General features: G+C 34.6%; 2 protein-coding genes across 4 annotated transcripts; one reads left to right on the forward strand and one right to left on the reverse strand.

Moving 5' to 3' along the window:
* The first annotated feature begins 1,665 nt into the window (after nt 1-1,665).
* Nucleotides 1,666-11,372, forward strand: LOC106062954 (uncharacterized). The gene is made up of 2 exons (XM_013221267.2): nt 1,666-2,373; nt 8,618-11,372. The coding sequence occupies exons 1-2, from the start codon at nt 2,207-2,209 to the stop codon at nt 9,096-9,098; spliced, it is 648 nt and encodes a 215-aa protein (XP_013076721.2). The 5' UTR covers nt 1,666-2,206; the 3' UTR covers nt 9,099-11,372.
* An 883-nt stretch (nt 11,373-12,255) lies between these two features.
* On the reverse strand, nt 12,256-19,743 carry LOC106062936 (store-operated calcium entry-associated regulatory factor-like). Of its 3 annotated transcripts, none has more exons than XM_056031148.1 (8): nt 19,714-19,743; nt 17,164-17,262; nt 16,343-16,455; nt 15,613-15,702; nt 15,351-15,461; nt 15,143-15,213; nt 14,744-14,907; nt 12,256-13,703 (listed from the first exon to the last, which is right to left on the reverse strand). In XM_056031148.1, the coding sequence occupies exons 2-8, from the start codon at nt 17,240-17,242 to the stop codon at nt 13,387-13,389; spliced, it is 945 nt and encodes a 314-aa protein (XP_055887123.1). In that variant the 5' UTR covers nt 17,243-17,262; nt 19,714-19,743; the 3' UTR covers nt 12,256-13,386. The 3 variants fall into 3 exon arrangements, with proteins under 3 accessions (XP_055887123.1, XP_055887122.1, XP_055887119.1); XM_056031147.1 differs by having other exon boundaries at nt 19,722-19,740; XM_056031144.1 differs by lacking the exon at nt 19,714-19,743 and adding an exon at nt 19,249-19,618.
* Nucleotides 19,744-19,846: the final 103 nt, after the last annotated feature.

Consider the following 19,846-nt stretch of genomic DNA (forward strand, 5'->3'; position numbering starts at 1 on the left):
CTGAGTCTACCCAGCTCTAATGGGTACCTGGCATTAGTTGGGGAAAAGTAAAGGCGGTTGGTCGTTGTGCTGGCTACATGACACCCTAGTTAACCGTAGGCCACAAAAAACAGATGAACTTTACATCATCTGCCCTATAGACCACAAACTAGTTAGGCCAGGTTCACATCTAACTTTACATTCACTTTCACCTATCCTTTGATCTGCTGGACGGTTGGGGCACTACACAAGATCTGTTAACCTTCTTTCTCCATTCTTACCTCTCATTTGTCTTTGATATAACTTCATTCGGATGTTCTTTCTGAAAATATTGAAGCCTACCTGGGTGGACCACTGGTCGTGCGGTTTGCGTGCTGGACTGTCGTTCGGATTTATCGACGGTCGAAGGTTCAAACCCTGCCTGCTCCCATCCCCCGTCGTCCTGCGGAAGGTTTGGACTAGGAAGTAAACTATCTTCAACTCTGAAGGATTATCCGAATTATGTAAAACATTTTACTTCGGGGGCCGATTTTGAGTTTGTGTTTCCACACAAACTGTCTTTTGTAACCTTGTTTTTTTTATCTCTGTTTGAAAGCACGTTAAATGAACTTGCTGATATTAAGATTATACAATCAATAATTAGATAGAAAACTAGCTTTCTGAAATTTGAACTCAAATTATTGGTCTTTAGATAATTCGAATATGTCACTGTCACTAGATCTATGTCGATCTTTCGATCTTGGCATGGTGTACCCCATGGGCGGAGGGTCTTGGGGTTGACCCCCTCCACCCCCACCCCGAAATGAAACTCCCACCCCCGGCAGGAAAGGGGGAGGTGGAATTTATTTTGCGACTGATATTTTGCTTTCATTTTGTTTATTTTAAGGTTAGATTTTAATATTAAACCATCACTTGCCCCAAAGCAGCCAAGGGGGGATTTGAGTTTAAATCCCCTTTTAGGGGGTTTTGCGATTAAACCCCCTTTTATATAAAACAAAAAAAATAATGCAAACGAAAAACCCAAATTCCAAGAGCATAGCCAAGGGGGATTTTGATTTTAAAACCCCCTCCGAAATGTTTTTTAAATAATAAAACTCCCTCTTCAATATTAGACTAGAGCATACATCAGTCACCAGATTCTATGAGTGTAACCAAGAGGGGTTTTGTGTTTGAACCCCCCCCCCCCAATCCAAAGGGCTCTAAGTTAAAACCCCATACATAGTGTTTTGAGTTTAAAACCCCCCTCCAGCGGGGTTTGAAGCTAAAAACCACCTCTTCAATATGAAAAAAAGCAAATTACGCACTCGATTAATTATGTACACACACACACACACACTAATATATCCAAAACCCTCCCCGAAAAACATTCCTGGCTACGAACATGGTCTACGCCGATGGATTCGTAGTTAACTTTGTAGCTTCTTTCGCTAGAAAACGTCTCTTTTTATCTCCCTTCCATTCACTATGTACACTTATCTGTACAGAAAAAAATCGATCTGGTTCATAAAAGTATGGCATTTCCTCATAGTCAAGTGGCACTCGTTATCAAAAGATCTTTTATACTAATTTCACACCTTTTTATTTAAGCAAGAAGTTATAGGCTAATATGCCAATTTAAAATCAATGAATGGCATAACATGGTTTTTTTTTTATTTAAATATTGACACAGTGTAGCTTTCACCATTATATCAATACTGGGGCTAGTTCCTTTACAAACCAATCAACAAAAGGTGGGAAAAGCCAGCAATGTGTATACTATTTGCACTGTAAGCTGCGACTTTTATGAATGTAAACGACAGCAGGCTAAAATAGTATTCTGCCGTTTGGAATTTTATCTCTAGATAATTTCATTTCAACATTCCTTTCATCTCGTGTTTCTCGTAATCTGATGCTGATTAAATGTTCCGCCATAAGTTCGATTGTGTTTTCCTTTTCTTCTTTCGTCTGTGTGACAGTTAATAGGATTGACATTCTTTGAGTCGCCTGATGGAATTATGGGAAGTCGTCCTTTCCTGTTTTTTTTTTCTTTAAACGTTAGTAGGGGAGGTAGACTGAGTTGTTCATCTGCTGGTTTCTAGTTAGAAACATTCTCTTCAAGTTTGTTTTCGTCATTGAGCGCTAGTAGTATAAATGAATGTGCTTTGAAACTCATTTTGATTCAAACAAATAGTAGGTTTAGGTAGTTTATTTTTTAAAAACTTGTGCTGACACCAAATTAAAACTAAAAATGTTAGGCAATGCCATAAAAAGTGATTTGGAAATCCAAGGGAACTTTGGTGTTATCAAGTCGGTGGAAGAAGAAATGAGCCGTGGTCTGCAGGCAGCGTCACTAAAACCAGCTCATCCATTTGATGTTCAGAATTTTTTAGTTCTGCACAGTCCTAGAGTTCATGGGTGAGTTGTCTCTCTTTCTTAAACAATAGTAGACCTAAGAATTAAAATTTAAACAAGCAAAATTTTTAAAAATTCCTTTTTTTTTTTTAAATAAAGCATAACATGGGAAAGAACCAAATAACCACTGACATATAGGTATATGTCTACTGCAAGGTTTAACTCCCTACTCCTTTTTTTACATGAGCCAATTTTGTTTTTGGATTCATCATTATCATCGACTATGTATAATTGTGCAAAATTTAAAAATTCTAGTTTTAAGTGCATTTCAATTGCATTGTTTACTTTTTTTTTTCATACTTATGCCTATGCCTTTTAACAAAAAAAACCTTTGGGGGTAAAGACGGCAAAACTATTTGATTGGCTTTTGGTTTTGCCTTAAAGAGATCATTGTATCTCATGTGCCATGAAAGTATAACCTTTTTGATCTTTTTTTAGATGTAGACTAACAATAAATAAATTTGTGCGACTGAAAATAGTTGTATTAACTGTTTTTCCTTAAAGCAAATTGCATGCTTATAGCATACTCAGTGAGGTATGGTCCAATCACTTTTTTTTTTTTGGGGGGGGGGGGCGGGGGGGGGGGAGGCGGTATCTTGCTGCCTTTTCAAAAACATTTTTTTTTATTTGCTCCAATCAAACTCTAGCCTCCTTGATGGAAGGCCGACTTGCTAGCTACTGAGCTATCTTATTAGTGCTTATAAAAGTAGGTTTTATAGTGAACTGTTAGTTTAGAGGTTTTAGATAACGCTTAGGTGTGCCCTACCGTTTCTTCATTTAGCAAAATTAATTTAAATACGAATTATTGATTTACTCATTTTCTAATTTTTTAAAATAGATTCATGTTTTTTTCATCTAAGAGAAATAACCTACAATATTCCATCAAGACTGGCATTTGTGGTTAATTGATATAAGCTTTGTAAAAAATATTAAATAGGTTCAGGGAGATGTTAGAATAAATGGCGTCGAGAATGTGAATAACTTTTTTTTTTTTTTTTTTTACAATAGAATTAATCAATAAAAATGCACTCATTTTATCTATCGGTCATTCTTAACACTCTAGAACATTAGAACTCTTCGATGTCGGCTACCCCAAAAAGTGTGTCGTGTCGGCGCCTTCGACATAACAGTGTCACGGAGGTCACGGTCGTGTCGACCATTGTTCATTGTGTGCCAGGATTTTTCAAATATTTTATTTATTTAAAACGAGTTTTTTTTTTTTTCAATGTTTTTTATTTAAGTGGTGTAGCAAATGAATCTTTCTGGAGCTTTGGGAAAATAAAATCTAGATATTTATACTATCTTTTCTTTTTCTTTGCCATTGTGTATTCACTCTATAAAACATTGTGTATTCGCTCTATAAAACATTGTGTATTCGCTCTATAAAACATTGTGTATTCGCTCTATAAAAATCCTCCTCCCTCAATGACAAGCTAAAAGAGTGCCGATCAAGAGATTTTTTATTACGATCAAATATTTTTTGCCTGTAGAACCAATTTTTTAAGATCTAATGATCCATATGCTAATCTGGAGGTCAATTTCTGTTAATTCCTAAAACAAATGCTATGGTTATCGCAGTGAGCAACCCTTGTTTTTTATGTAATAGCCTTACTTTATTTTTCTTTGATTTCGTGGTGGTGTAGTCAATATAATTAAGTTGATAATTTCATAACAAAAAAAAAATGCGCACATAGAAATATATATTTGGAAATTGGTTTAGGTAGACTCTGTTAGACTATCGAGTTATATAGATGAATATCTTTACAAGCGGTTGATCTAGCAGCTGTTGGAGGAATAGCAAATTGTCTGCCCTTGTGTGTGTGTGTCTGAAGATATACTAGGCAAATATCAAGGTATTCATCTGAATCACTCAGTGAGATAAAGAGAGAAACAGCACAACTAAAAGACATGTAAACAGTGCTGGAATTACCTATAACTTAGAGAGATTGGGAGCCCCCGATTGATCGTCACATTTAGTGTAAATATAACTGATAATTTGTTCAAATCAATTTCGATCATTTAAATATTATTTCATTATTTTTTAAGATACAAAAAGAACATGTTAAATATCTCATTTGTTTTACACGAGAATTCCCCCCAAAAAATTCCCCTATGTTTTTCTGCTACACTCGAGCATGAACCTATGTAGTTCGAGTGATCCTGCAGACGAGACAAAATTTCAGACCTTTTATTTAGATTACAGTGTGTTTGATGGGCCTTGGTCGTCTTGATGATTCCGGATTAGAACACTGCCCACCTCCACCCCCCACCCGCGCCATCCTGCGGAAGGTTTGTGCTAAGATGTAATTATCTTAAATTCTGAAGGAATATCCAAAACATGTAAAACACACATACACACAAATGTTTCTTTTGATTTTTCAAACTCATATCAAAATGTGAACCCTTTTTAGTAAGCCATATAAAACAGTAAAATAACGGATCAGATGTCAGATATCTTTCTAAAACAATTCATATAAATGATGACACATAAAGTAGATGACTCAATCTTGGATGATTTTAAAAAACTGCAGGGTGCTTTATCTCTAATTTCTACTCCAGACAGGTCCCATAATGATCAGATTACAGTCATTCTAAAGTAGGTTTACACAGTCACAGATGATGGGCTCCCTATTGATAACGTTCTTAGAGATGGGTAGGGGAGGCCACACAATGGAAAGTATGGCTAAGATGCTGCACAACTACCTTACAAATAAGTGCAAAATAGAAATGAGTAAATATTGAGGCCAATCATGAGTTAATGCTGCCATAATAGGCCTGTATGTCTGGCTTATCTAATACAAGGGTGCCCAAGAAATAATATTGAAGATTGACAAGTATGCTTATGCTTAATATATTCATTCGTTCTTTGAATCTTGTTGGTAGAGCAGCAGTTGACTGTCTAGATGCAGTATTGTAGACCTATTTTAAAATTGTTAAAGAAATTTCTTCCTCTATACATAGATGGGCAGTTCTGATGTCATTTAAGCCTATAACAAGAATTTTTTTTTTGTTATTCTTTAAAAAAATAAGCACTGGATAGGTCAAGATGGAGAGCGAGCATAAAGGAAAGGTCCCGTATTGCAGATGCCATACACATCAGTAGTAGAAAGAGGGGTGAAAGTGCAATAGCGCCTGGTGATTACAGATGCCCAACCTGTGACCGCAGCTGCGTATCAAGGATTGGCTTCTTTAGTCACACAAGAAGTTGCAGATGGAAATAACTCTCTCTCTCTCGACACGTATATAGTTCGTCCATCATGGTTCGATGATGACCACTTTGTCATCCAGGGGGCTGAGGGCTTTGCACTGGGGTTTTATGCCTCCTCATGTGGCTAGTGAGACCTATGTGAGCCCGGAATGTTCCGCCGCACACTGGGCAGGTTATTCCAGCTGGAGCTAGTGTCGTTTGCCTTGCTTTTCTTTTCTGGCGTTTTTCTTCTGCCAGCGTTGTTCTTTTTTCCTCTTTAACCTATACGCCAGTTTTCACAGCGTGACGCCATGATGCTCTGTCATGTGCCTCTCTCTCCCAGGTGCCTGGGTCTATGCTGAACGCCTTCAGAGAAGCTTTGAGGGTGTCCCTGAAGCGCTTTCTTTGACAACCTTGCGAGCGCTTTCCTTCGCTTAGTTGGCCATACAAGAGTCGTTTAGGGATGCGGTGGTCTTCCATTCTGTAGACGTGATCTGCCCATCGCAGCTGGGACTGCATCAGGATTGTGTGGATGCTTTGCAGACACGCTCTTCGAAGAACTTCTGTATCTGGTATTTTGTCTTGCCATTTGACATTTAGTATTTTTCTCAGACCTGTCATGTGGAAGTGGTTCAGTTTCTTTGCATGCTTACTGTACACTGTCCATGTTTCTGAGGCATAGAGCGATGTAGGGAGGATGACGGCTCTATAGACCCCTAGCTCTGTGTTTGTGGTGATACCACGTCTGTTCCAGAGAGTTTTAGACAGTCTGCAATAGGATGCACTGGCCTTGGCGATACGCAGGTCGATTTCACTATTTTTCCATTTCTGGAGAGTGTGCTGCCAAGATATGTGAATTTGTCCACTGCGTTTATATCCTGACCATTTATAGTGATGCTTGGATCCGAGTAGGCTTTCCCAGGAGCAGGTAAATATAAGACTTCAGTCTTGTTCGTATTGATGGTAAGGCCAAAGTCTGAGCATGCTCTTGAGAAGTCACTGACGATGCTCTGCAGATCGTTTTCAGAGCAGGCATTTAGAGCACAGTCGTCAGCAAATAGCAAGTCTCTGATTACTGCTGCATTTGTTTTTGATTTTGCTTTAAGCCGCCTCGGATTGAATAGGCCACCATCAAATCTGTATGATATATTTATCCCGTTGTTTTCTCTATTTGTGAATGCATCTGTCAGCATAACGGAGAACATGATACTGAACAGTGTAGGTGCTAGGAAACAGCCTTGTTTTACCCCGTTTGATACTTCGAAGGGCTCTAATGGTTCTCCACTTTCTTGGACACGAGCCTTCATGCCATCATGAAATAGTCTCACCATGGTTATGAATTTTTGTGGACAGCCATACTTTGACATGATCTTCCAGAGTCCTTCTCTGCTAACAGTGTCGAATGCCTTTGTTAAGTCGACATATATTGAGAACAGGTCAGCATTTTGTTCTTGGCATTTTTCCTGGAGCTGCCTTGCTGCAAAGATCATGTCAATGGTTCCACGCTCTTTTCTGAAGCCGCACTGGCTTTCTGGTAGTAGACCATATTCTATGTGTTGCATGAGACGATTTAGTAGGATGCGTGCAAGGATTTTCCCAGCAATAGAGAGAAGAGATTTTCCTCTGTGGTTGTCGCAGATCTGGCGGTTTCCTTTTCGCTTGTATAAATGAACAATTGTGGCATCTTTAAAGTCTTGTGGTATTGACTCTTTTTCCCACATAATTAAGAAGAGCTTATGAAGTCTTTCAATCAGGGCTAATCCACCTTTTTTGTAGACCTCTGCGGGAATGGAGTCAGCTCCTGGGGCTTTTTCGCTTGCGAGCTGTTGAATGGCAAGATCGGTTTCCTTTAGCGTAGGGGGGTCATCCATTTTTCATTTATTGGTACTTACTGTAGCCTGTCTATGGCCGCTTCATTTATGATGGAAGGTGTATTGAGAACCTTTTTGAAGTGCTCTGCCCAACGTTTTAGGATTTCTTCCTTATCTGTCAATAGGATTGTCCCATCAGCATTTAATAGAGGTGATGAGCCTGACTTTGTGGGTCCATAGATATCGTTTATGGCATGGTAGAAGTTCTTCATATCGTGCTTGTCAGCAAATTCCTGTATTGTTTCCACTTTCTTGCTAAGCCAGGTATCTTGCATTTGGCGTAACTGTTTTTGCACATTTTTGCGGATGTTAGTAAATGCATCTTTAGTGGACTGGGAGTTTGGGTTGTTCAGATACAATTTGTGGAGCTTGTGCTTTTCGTCTAATAGTTTTCTGATCTCAGTATTGTTTTCATCAAACCAGTCCTGATGCTTTCTCTCCATAGGACCGAGTATGTTTAATGCTGTGCTATAGATAGCTTCTTTGAAGCATTCCCAGCTTTTATCTACATTTGATTCAGTTGGAAGGGTGGACTTGAGGCAGTTCTCTATCGCATCTGCAAGCGACTTTTCAGTTTTGTCATCTGCTAAGCTGGCCGTGTTTAGCCTTTTTAGGGGTTTAGATTTTTTGCGGACGTCTCTTTGGTTGAATACGGATGTTTAGTTTTGTGATGATGAGGGGGTGGTCTGTTCCACATTCTGCACCACAGCAAGATTTGGTGACACGAATGTCCTGACGACACGTAAAATGCCACCGAATGTTAGATATATTTTCTTTAAATTCACAGAACACAATATGAAACAACTTCTTACCAAAGCATGTAGGCCTACATTAAGACAGTGACAATTAAACAAATTCCACACATTGAACAGGACTGAATTATTTAATTATTAAATTAATAGCGAATAGAAATATTATTCCAAGAAATGCATATTATTAAAAACTAATTTAAATCAACTTTTCACACATTGCCTAAAGCAGTTCTAGTCATTCAATGCTTATGCGAAGTAGGAGATCAAGAATTCATTTCGTTCTTTGCATGACGTTTTTAGGCATACTATAGAATGCCGAATTTCGCACTTTGACGGTAACATAAACAAATTAATTAATATATGTATATTTATATATACCCTAACATGTACCAAATAATCACATGAATTTACATCTCTAACATGTACATACATTTCAGGAGTGCCGAACTGTTGCTTCAATACGAATCAGCGTGTCGTCAACAATGGCATTATTTATATGAAAGTAAGAATACATGGGACTCATTCTGGAGCAAATCTGCAAGCCCCAAAACAGACATCAGCCCATGTGAAACGCGGCGCATCAATAAAGGCTATTACTGGAGGCCACCACAAAACCTGAAGCCTGTAAATTATAACACTTCCCCTCACAGGGTGTGCATTCTACATCCTCGACACACAAGACATACCAGCGACAGTTCATCGGAGGATGACTCAGTCAAAACTAGACCTCTTAAATCTGAAATCTTAAGTCTGAAACCATCTACTATTGGTCATACACAAGCCAATGTCAAGCCACCAATTCGACTTCCACCAATTGAGGAGTTAGACCGTTACGAGACAGACTACGAGCCGATAGAATACATCGCAAAGAGAAACAAGCTCAACATCAATAATTATCTTGTCGACTCTACTGATTAGCTTGTCGAGTAAACTGATTGCTTGTGGAGTTATTGATTAGCTTGTGGAATCAACTAATTGCTTGCCGTGTCAACTCATTAGCTTATCGAGTCAACTGATTGTTATGTTCAGTCAACTGATTGCTTGTGGAGTCTACTTATTAGGTTGCTAAGTCAACTGATTGCTTTTGGAGTCTATGCTTATGGAGCACACACAACCTTCCTACCTAGAAAATTCACGTAGGTCTATATTTTATCATGTCTATCCTGTACAACGGTGTAAGGCTTACATGGTCATACCAACAATCTCTAGTCGGCTTAATTGTTTTAGAAGTGTCCACTAAGATCAAACTTCACTTGAGTGAGAAGTAACTTTTTCTAGCAATCCTTGTGTTCTTATATTTCACTCATCATTCATTGTCTACAATATAATTTTTTGTGAAGGATTGTTATAACAGGCCCGGATTTAGGGGTGTGAAAAGTGCACGATCGAATATGAAACATCGATATTGAATAAAGGGCCTTGCAAAAATAGATCTACAGCGTTGCATGAGTAAAAATTGAGAAACCAAGATTGCGTAGCTCTTTTTTAAGTTCTATATTCATTTGTTTGACGAAGTGGAAGGGGAGGTATCCTTTATTTGATGTGCTAGGGTCCAAACGCAAACCACAATCCGCTAAGTTAAAAAAAAAACGGCAATTGCACTTATTAAAACAAAGTATCTGTGCTTAACGCTGTCTGCTTTAGTAATGCAGCTCAAAATGCAAAAATCCTTATGCGCCAGGCCCCGCTATCACCAATTTGTACAAGGCCCCAACATTCCAAAGTCCATATTATTTATGTGAAGTTACATACGGCTTATAAAAAAAATCCAAACTTCTTGTAATGATATATATTTGTAACTTTTCAAATCCATGAAAACCTCAGATCATCACAAATGCTATTGTGTTTAATTTCTGCTCTAGTATTCAGTCCACTCCTCTGAAAATGTCTCCTAATAGGCGATGTTATGAATTCTTTTTAATATTCATTTTTTTAAAATAATTTTTAACGCTTTCTTGATTTCTATTGAGGGATCTTAGATGATGCTTGTTATAGACAAATTCCAGTTAGACTAGATTCCCATTTTTGTAACGAATTGTTTTAATTTAAGCCTTTAACTGTCAAGTTGTGTATTATTTTCTTCTCTCTCTCTCTCTCTATATATATATATATATATATATATATATATATATATTGTTACGATCTCTCCTAATCAGGCCTTCTGTAAACACTGCTAAACACACAACACACCAAGAACTTGACAACAAGAGCTCCAAATAATCTGGTACTTTAATAATGGTCAAATAGATAACAGCCAATGCTAGACAATTGGAACACATCAACAACTAAAAATGCTACACTATAACTATACATTTACATCACCGTACTAAACTCTACTGTCACTATCTCTTCCTGGACTCGTACATAACACTTGAGGACTCCGCCAAGACCGAATTCATGGCCGACTCTCCTCGCTATCCTGTGTTGAACTGCACTGCCTTGCACACTCTGTGTCTCTGCTCCACGCAGGCTTATCATCAGATGATCATAACACGGGTCGCATTCACGTGCAACGTTCATACCAGTACTGTCCCTTGCCCTTCGACATAGCACACTAAACTGTCTTTCTGGCCTGTGTCACATAAGTCAGCTGATCACACAGTTAACCCTATTGCGTCGCCAAAAGGGTTACAACAATATTATCATTATTTTCAAACTTTTGATCAATTTAAATAAGAAAAAAAAAAGTTAAGGGCGTAAAACTGTCTATTAAGAGCCTGCTTCAATCAAATTATATCTGACTAAAATCTATGCATCATTTATGAAAATGTCAAATTCATTGTGAAATATATCTGAGTTATCTGAATGTAGCCATCTGTTTTCTATTGTGTGTGATTTTATAGAAATCAAAATCTTAGGTTTCGTTTGTTAATACTTTTAAGAATGTATGAGTAGTTTTTGTTTTTTTTTCAAAGCTTATAGATTTCAACTACAGTAAATTAAGCTATTTATATGCGTCTTTTTTTTATAATTTTTTCTAGTTTGGTCTGAACATTAATAATTATTATAGTCCCGGTGATATATGAGTGTTATGTGCTCGTCGCTAGGGTAACCTTGAGGAAAGTAGAGCGAATGTTTTTGATTGCATAGGCTGAAGAGTTTCTGATGAAACTACGAGGTGGTCTGGCGTAATTCAAATGGAATAAAAATGGTCTGGTAAAAAAAAAAAAAAAGTGGATGAAACAGACGTGAGACAGTAAAGACATGTGTTTGGAGTGAGTTTAATTGTATTAAACTATCATTTTAGTTGTGTTACTACTAAATTTATTTTCAAGCTGAATTTGTTACCAGTGTATTGTTAATAAAAGTTACATTAAGAAGTTTGTTTTTTGAAGTAACGTCTGTATTATATAAGATAATAAGATAAAAATTCTATATTAAAAATTTAAACGCATACATCGGTCTAGTTGCACTAGCTATTTGAAGCTACTAACCAACGAATGAGCAACAAGTGAAGTAACTGGCATAAGATACAGTGCGATGTTACACCACCTGTTCCCTAAGGTTATGCACACTTAGAGAAAGCATGAATATTTTTGGAGCTACCATCGGGATAATGGCGCAGATTTCCCACTGGAATTCTTTGGTGCAGTGGATGACCAGTGTGCTCTACATGTCACACAGTGCCCCCATCGATCCAAGGCAATGGTAGTCCTATTCGGCGACTTGGACGCCACAACTAGAGCCCATAGTTTCACCAGATATTAGTTCTGGCTAACCCTCACCTTGTTTAGCCCATCATTCTAGACGGTTTGCCTGGGTGTGACCTTTTGCCACAGGTGAGAGCTGAGCTCTGAGTGGAGACCAAGGTCAATGAGCTGCTCAAGGAGCCTGACTGCCCAGTTAGAGGTGGTACTCCTTCTACAGAGCCCCATACACTAGAGTGCCCAAGATGCCACTGATTTAAGGTATAAAGCTTTTGAAAAAGCTTATAGTTTTCTATCAACTCTGTCAGTCTGTCATGTATGTATCAAGCAAAAATTTATCTCCAAGTAAAATTAGGAAAAAGATGTTTATACAATAAATAAACAAGAAAGTCATGTAACAAATCTTTCTTAAAAAACTAATACAACAATTTATGAGTTGCTATAAAACTCTTTAATGACCAAACAGGTTTGAAAATATGCTGTATAAATCTCATTTTCTAAGTAAATGTTCTATGAAATACTTTTTTTTAAAAAAGGTTTAAGTTGTTTATACAGAAGGAAAAATAAAATTCAATGTTATCACATATTTAAAAAATATTAACCTGAAAATCATAAATTGCAAACTTAAAGCTACTTTATTGTAATATAGTAAAAAAAAAATTGAAATTCTGAAAAATCAATAAAAATAAAACTTGTATGCATAATAAGTGCAAAGTAGTCTATTGATACTCCCATTTTAGATTGGTTTGGAAACCCTTAATGTCTTAGTGTGTGACAGGGAAAAAGAAAACAATTTGCCACTGTACACCTTATTACCCAACCCATACTGTTGGGTTAATTTAGAAATTATACACAAATGTTATATATTCCTGCACTGTATATTTCAACTGAGAAGCATACTTTTAATTTTATTATATGATGAGAAACACAAAATTATCTAATTGCAATGTTCAATATAAAAAAATTACTTTCTTTTATACAAATTGTAATTACAGATTCAAGTGAAAAAAACAAAACCCTGAAGTTTTGTTTCTTCATAGAGATATACACAAAAACAAATCATATCAAATGTCATAATAAACCATATAGCATAAAGTATCTATTGCTAATCGAAGTTGCACACACAGACTAGCACTTCACATATATTTTAAAAAATAAATTATTGTAATAACAGATGACATCATTTGTACAATCACTGCTCATTCTCATTCATCAACATAAACAGGCACCTTATTTAAGTATTTAAAGTATTTAAATAGTTTCTATTTACATATATATTTATATAAATAAAGAACTGGATTGGAAATAAAAATTGTAACCAAAGAAATGTAAACTGCGATGAAGACCCAGTTGGCTGCTAGTATTTAATGGTCTGTGAATGATCAAGTTTTAAAACCAAACCCACTAAAGAAGTAGTAAAATATTGGGCTAAGGAATTAGATACCAGTAATCATTTAGTATATATAGTTGTGAGATATGCTATAGATAAAACAGCTGATTAAAAATACTGCAAATGAAAAATAAACTATATATAACCACCCTGTATATTTTTAAACTACTTAACGTCGTGTAGTTCCACCAAAACCTGAGGTCATCCTACTTCCTGAGCTGGAGGGACCGCCAGACGAAGATGAAAAAAAGGCGCCACCACTGGATGTAGGATGGTTAAATCCACTGCCTCCCCAAGTGCCAGTTCCCCATCCGGTATTGTAGTTGTTGCCTCTGCCAAACAGGTAACCAAGGAGACCTCCCGTTGCAGCTCCTGTCCAGAAGCCACCACCATTGGTAGCACTGGCATGAGGGTAACCAGGCTTAGGATAGGTGTTTCCAAAACCAAAGCTGGCACTAGAGTAGCCATCATAGGGTGGAGGTGGACCTGTAAATTTTATGTAAAATAGAAACAAATCATTACACTGTATTTTACAGACATAAACATTCACTGCACCCCAAACTATTACAGATGTTATGCAGTGTTAAAGCTGAAATCATTTAGCTTATTTCTTCTGTAGCCACACTTTCCAATTCAAATATGAAAAGAAAACCACACATAAATAGCAACAGGTCTAACCTTTGACCACAATTTGAGAAACACTGGCATAAACAATATATATATAAAATTTGACAGATCTGTAGTTTTAGCATCAATCATCCAAGAATTGTAAAAAGCAATGCCCAGGGCTTATCTTTTCATTATCAATGTGGCAAGTGATGTCCCATTGTACAGACTATTGGGAATAACATACTCACAACTCATATTGCATAGTGTAGATATAAATCTAGTGTATCTTGTTCTAGTTCCCAGAAAATCAAAACATTTAATTAATTCAAATTTGTCTTTTTCTTAGTAACAGAAAAGCAAAAAGCACTGGCGGGAGCAGATTATTTTGATATAATTATGAATGGAAGTTCAATTAATAAACAGATCAACAAAGAGCTAAGCGTAATGGAAAATGAAACAATTTTGAATGTACTATTTCCATTTCGCATTATTAAACAAATAATTCAATAACTGTCAGTAAAATTAGACACTTTTTCTAACCAGAATTAGGCCTAGAGGAAAAACTATATTTTTTTTTTGCTAGATGGATCTCTGAGGTGGGGAAGAAAACCTGATGATCCAGTCCAAAAAGTCTGCCATGTTGTTCCACAAGAGCCGCCTTAAGGACGGCAATAGACTGGCTGCTCCTCCAGCTATAGAAGAGGAGAATGATAAAACTCCCTGTAGTTGTGGGGCCATTGGCCACTTATTATAGGCCTGGTGATCAGTCATAGTAATAGTCCCTGTCATTGTGGAACCTTCAGGCATGACTTTGGCGATAAGCTCCTGATCTACATCCTGATTCCTCAATTAATTCCTTAATTAAAACAAAACTAAAAGATTAGTCTGAGTGTGTTTCATTAAGAACATTAAGATACCTTGACTAGGCATGTACTCTTGTCTGAATCCATATGGTGGAGGCTGTTCACCATGGGTTACTACGTTGGGAGCCAGACATAATTTGTAGATGATATACATAACCAGCAGTATTCCAATAAATACAAACAATCCACTAATTCCACCTTCAGATTTGTAAGTGTAGCTAAAACATAAAAAATATTTTTTAAAAATGGGCTCTAAAAAAAAAGAAAGATGGATTGGAATGTCAATAAAAATGGACAAATTGGTTTCTTTATTAAGAGTATCATTTTGTTACAAATGAAGCATTTTTAACAAAGCTGTAATATTTAAATAACATTTTTATAGCACCAAAAAACATAATATAAAATAGTTATGCCTTCAAAGATTGAGATGTGTTTTTATGGTCTGAATGTTACCTGTATGGGGAGCCTCCTCTATAACTTTCTTTTTGGCGACCTTCTTCTGTAAGTTCCACTGTGTATTCCAGCTGAAAAACAATATTGTCCATTCAAATCCCTGAAACAATCTTTATGAGCAAGAACTAGCTCAAAAAAAAGTTGTTAAAAAAGTAAACACTTGAAACAAAAAGATCAAACTAGAAATAAGTCAAACTGAAGTACTTACCCCACATGAACCTTTGAGAATATAAGGGTCATTGGGATAGTCATAGCCTTCACAGGTCACTTCCACATGACCAAACCGGTATGCATTGTCCATGTCAGTTTTACATTCCCACTGTAACAGAATCAGATGCTATTAAGTAACTATATAACTTGCATATTTTTTTTTATTTAGCTTTATATTAATCTAAAGACTTTCTATCTAAAAAAGTAAAAAGGCAATGTTTCATAAGTAAATGTGCAAGTGACACAAGACAATGATTTACCTGAATATCATAGCCATCAGAGCCTCTGTTAATACATTGAACTGTTTTAGGGGTGAACTTGTACTGAGCTGAACCTCCAACACATTTCAGCTAAAGAGAAATTCAAATATTCACAATTCACCAGGGTATTGAAGCTACAAGCATTTGGAGCAATTTTAGTTCTTAATGCCATTGTGCAACATTAAAAAAAAAAGATTTTATCTATTAAAACTAAGAAATACAGATATTTTTAAAACAAGCACCATCATTAATACTATAAAAAAATAAATAATTAAAAGTGTAACATTATTTCTCAACCAATAATATTTTCAGAAAATTAGAAACATCAAGCATATCCCTTGTTTATTCTTAAGAGTTCCATCAGACATATTCCAAACTATTTATTTTTAAATTTAAAGAAAATTTATTTTTTTTTAAAAAGAGATATTATAATAAATATTTTAAATTTAGATGAAAAAGACAACCTGTCAGTGAAATATTTTTTTTTTATTAGGTAGGAATTAATATTTTTTAATAAAATGTAAGGATTAAATTTAATATGTCAGCTAAATTTGATACAATAATTTGGAATATTCCAAAGGAAAATAAGATAAAACAAAACAAAAAAAAATTTCATAGCAACGCTGGTGTAAACAATGTAAAACAGCTGTATTGATAAAAAACATTTATTTTCCAAATACACAAAGATAACTAAATGTTAGAATGATCATTCAGGAACTGAGCTGTTTACCTGTGGAACAGGAGAAGATCTCCTCGAGTTTGTCATTCTCCCTTGGTGAAGTGTCAGAGCTTTAACATCTGATAGCAATATTTTATCTGAGCTATGATAATCTCCAAATGTGGCTAAGAGAGGAAGAATTAAATGATATCAGTGCAAAATAGGAATTACCAAAATTAATTATAATAGCAATCTTGAAATTGCAAATTACTTTCAAGTGGCGTCTGGAAATAGGAGGTTGATTTGATTTTGATTAAAAAAATGAGTTTTTCAATAAATGCACTTTGAATGTATTACCATTAAATCAATATTATGTAAAAGCTATTGTGTTTTTATACTCTTTGAATGTGCCCTGACGTTTGAGTTCAAGCAAAGAACATACTTAACTTATAATTTACAGATGTTTTCCTATGCATATTCAGCTTTTTATCTAGTGCAAATTAATTACAGACTTAAACACTCTACTAAGTCATCGGTTTTTGTTGGTTTTTCAAACAACCCATACAGTGCTCTAATGGCTAGAAAAATCTCTTTTTACAATTTGTCCTAACATTTGAAATAAGAAATGTGTCTAACCTGCTTTTGTAACAACAGTAATATAAATGTGTAATGTAATGTTGTTGTTTTTTAAACCATAAAAACAGCAAGTATATAATCTATTCTACTTCATATGTATGAATGTATATATGTTAATTGAACAAAAAATGCTATTGTTAATATACAAAGAAAATGTCTAATAATATTGCAATTTTTATTCCTTATCTTAGTGTTCAGTAATAATTATCAAATGTACATGGCAAATAAAAAATAAAATTAGACTTAGATTTATTTACCAGCTGTTAAAGTAATGACCAATGTAAAAACTAGAGAAATTGCTGTTGCTTTGACGTGGTTCAAATCTGCATCCATCATTTTATAGGTTTTTAAGTAAGCTGCAGATGTAATAAAATAATAAAACAACCTCAAACATATATTTTTATTCAAATATTTATTAAAGAATATTACAAATGGTCGCTATTCCACAATGTAGTCGATCAACATCTACAATTACAATATATATCATATATATATTGATAGATATTTAAGTTTAACATAAAATCATTTTAAAATCTATTCTGAGTATTCTACACCATGTCCCTAAGCTTATATTATTTAATAAGTAATAATAATAATTGTAATATGGTTGTACTTAAGCTACAGGACTATAACTATAGGCTGTACTGTAGTCTATACTTTGCTATAGTAGTATAGTAAATATTATTATTATTATACTAAACCTATGGCTATGGTCATGGCCAATGAACGCTTAAGAATACTTAGTCCTAGCCTAATTATTTTGATATGATCATTAGTATCATACTAGAGTAATTAGAGATCTAGAATTCTAGATTTAGATTAGATTTATAGTTATAGATAATTATAAATTGAAATAAGTTGTATTTTAGGTTGTATTTCATAATACTTAATTACTATGTAGATCTATATAATATAATTCATAGATCTAGTACTCATATATATATATATATATATATATATATATATATATATATATATATATATATATATATATATATATATATATATATATAGTGTATTAGTAGATTAAAGGGAAACTCCGAAGGTTTTTCAAATTTGAATTATTGACATATAATATTTAAATTCTGCATAAAAAGTTGTATTAGTAAACATTTTTTTACCATTTTGTATTTAAATGCTAAGAAACATTTATATTTAATAAATCAGACAGTAAATTCTTGACATCTCCAAAAAACGCGGTTCTTTGAGATTTTGTTATTAGGTTAGACATAAGTCACTACCCTCAACAATACTGAAAGATAAACTACATTTAACTAATCGTATTGCTTCATTCTTACAGTAGCTGTTAGGCTTAGTGACGGCCTAGTCCAGAGCTATGCTACAGTTATATAAATAGAGAGAGATCTAAAAGCATTAGGATAACCAACTCGATAAAAAAAAGTAACATTTTCATCTAAGCCCCCCCCCCCCCCCCCTGTCCTAAAAAGTAAATAAAATTGTGTGTGTGACTGATTCTAACAAAGTGGTCAGTGTAAGGGTAGTCTAGACTACGGGTAGTTGGTCAAGACAAGACAACCAAGCGATAGTGTTTGTGTGTGTTAAGTGGTCAGGCGAGAAAATACACACTGCCGTGGTTAGTCATGCATGTAAATCTACTTTCAACACACATTTTTTTCTTTGCTTATAAGATCTAGATCTAACTGCATAGACGAAGATATATTTTTTTTTAAGAGAATGTAAACTTTACTGCATGGTCTACCATTATACAATAAGTCAATAGATTAAATTGATAAAATTAATATAGGTTAGTGTGACGTCTCATAGAAACCCTGTTTTGGATGCGCAGAATAAATATATCAGAAAAACATTAATTACAAAGTTATTATTGCAAATTTAAAAAAAAAGAATAAAATATATTCATTATCTGTAAATCAAAACACATCATATTATTATTAACTATTATATAAAAAATTACCAAAACCATCAGAGTTTCCCTTTAATACTAGATTATAGAGTCTAGAACTCTAGATCTATAAACAGTAATAAACTATAAATAGATCTAGATCTTAGTCTTAGTGTAGTATAAATTAATAAATCTATAATTTAGTATAATATCAATATTATTATTATTAATAATAATAAGAAGAAGATAAAAAAAAAGTATGATACTTGTACAATGACAATATTATTGATACATTTAATGATTTATCATTTAATTTGATTGATACAATTGACTCAAACTCAATTGTCATTGTTGATTTGATTGATAGTGATAGTGATAGATTGATAGATCTAAATCTAGATTCTAGATACATTTATTTATTACATTTAACATTATCTCATTATGAATTAGATCTAGTCACTGTTAAAATAATACATACAAGTCAAGTAACAAATCAAATTATAATGTAAGATCTAGACGATTCTTGTAAAATTGAATTCACATAGATGATAGACTCTAAATAAAATTTTGAGATCTAAACTGCAGGTATGATGAAGTTTGCGTCGACATTAGACTCTACGACAAGGTAATAGAAGTTTGTAGAAGTGATGTAAGAAAATGACTATTTTTATTGTCACAACAGGAAATTGTACTCAGCGTTCCCACAACCAATCAGATTTCGACAAATAATCGCAGCATTAGGCCTCGACCTCTATGTCTATATAGATCTAGATCTAGCTTTTGTCTTGCAGAATCTAGATTTAGATTAATGATTAGATTATAATCTAGATTCTAGATCTATCACAAGTTTCAGATGCCCATTGAAAAAAGGGTAGATTTAGATATATAAATATAATTTTAACTTAAACCGTATTTAAAACAAAATAATAGAAAACTGGAAAACCATCATGCCTAACGAATAATGACGTCCGCAAATAAGAGATTAGAGAAATATATCAAATCCCCCCCCCCCCCTTTTTTTTCCCCTCTCTGGCTCATTATTAGATCTATATTGTTGAAAAAAATATTTTTTTAGG

Source organism: Biomphalaria glabrata, chromosome 5 (genome assembly GCF_947242115.1).
Source record: "Biomphalaria glabrata chromosome 5, xgBioGlab47.1, whole genome shotgun sequence".
Taxonomy (NCBI): domain Eukaryota; kingdom Metazoa; phylum Mollusca; class Gastropoda; family Planorbidae; genus Biomphalaria; species Biomphalaria glabrata.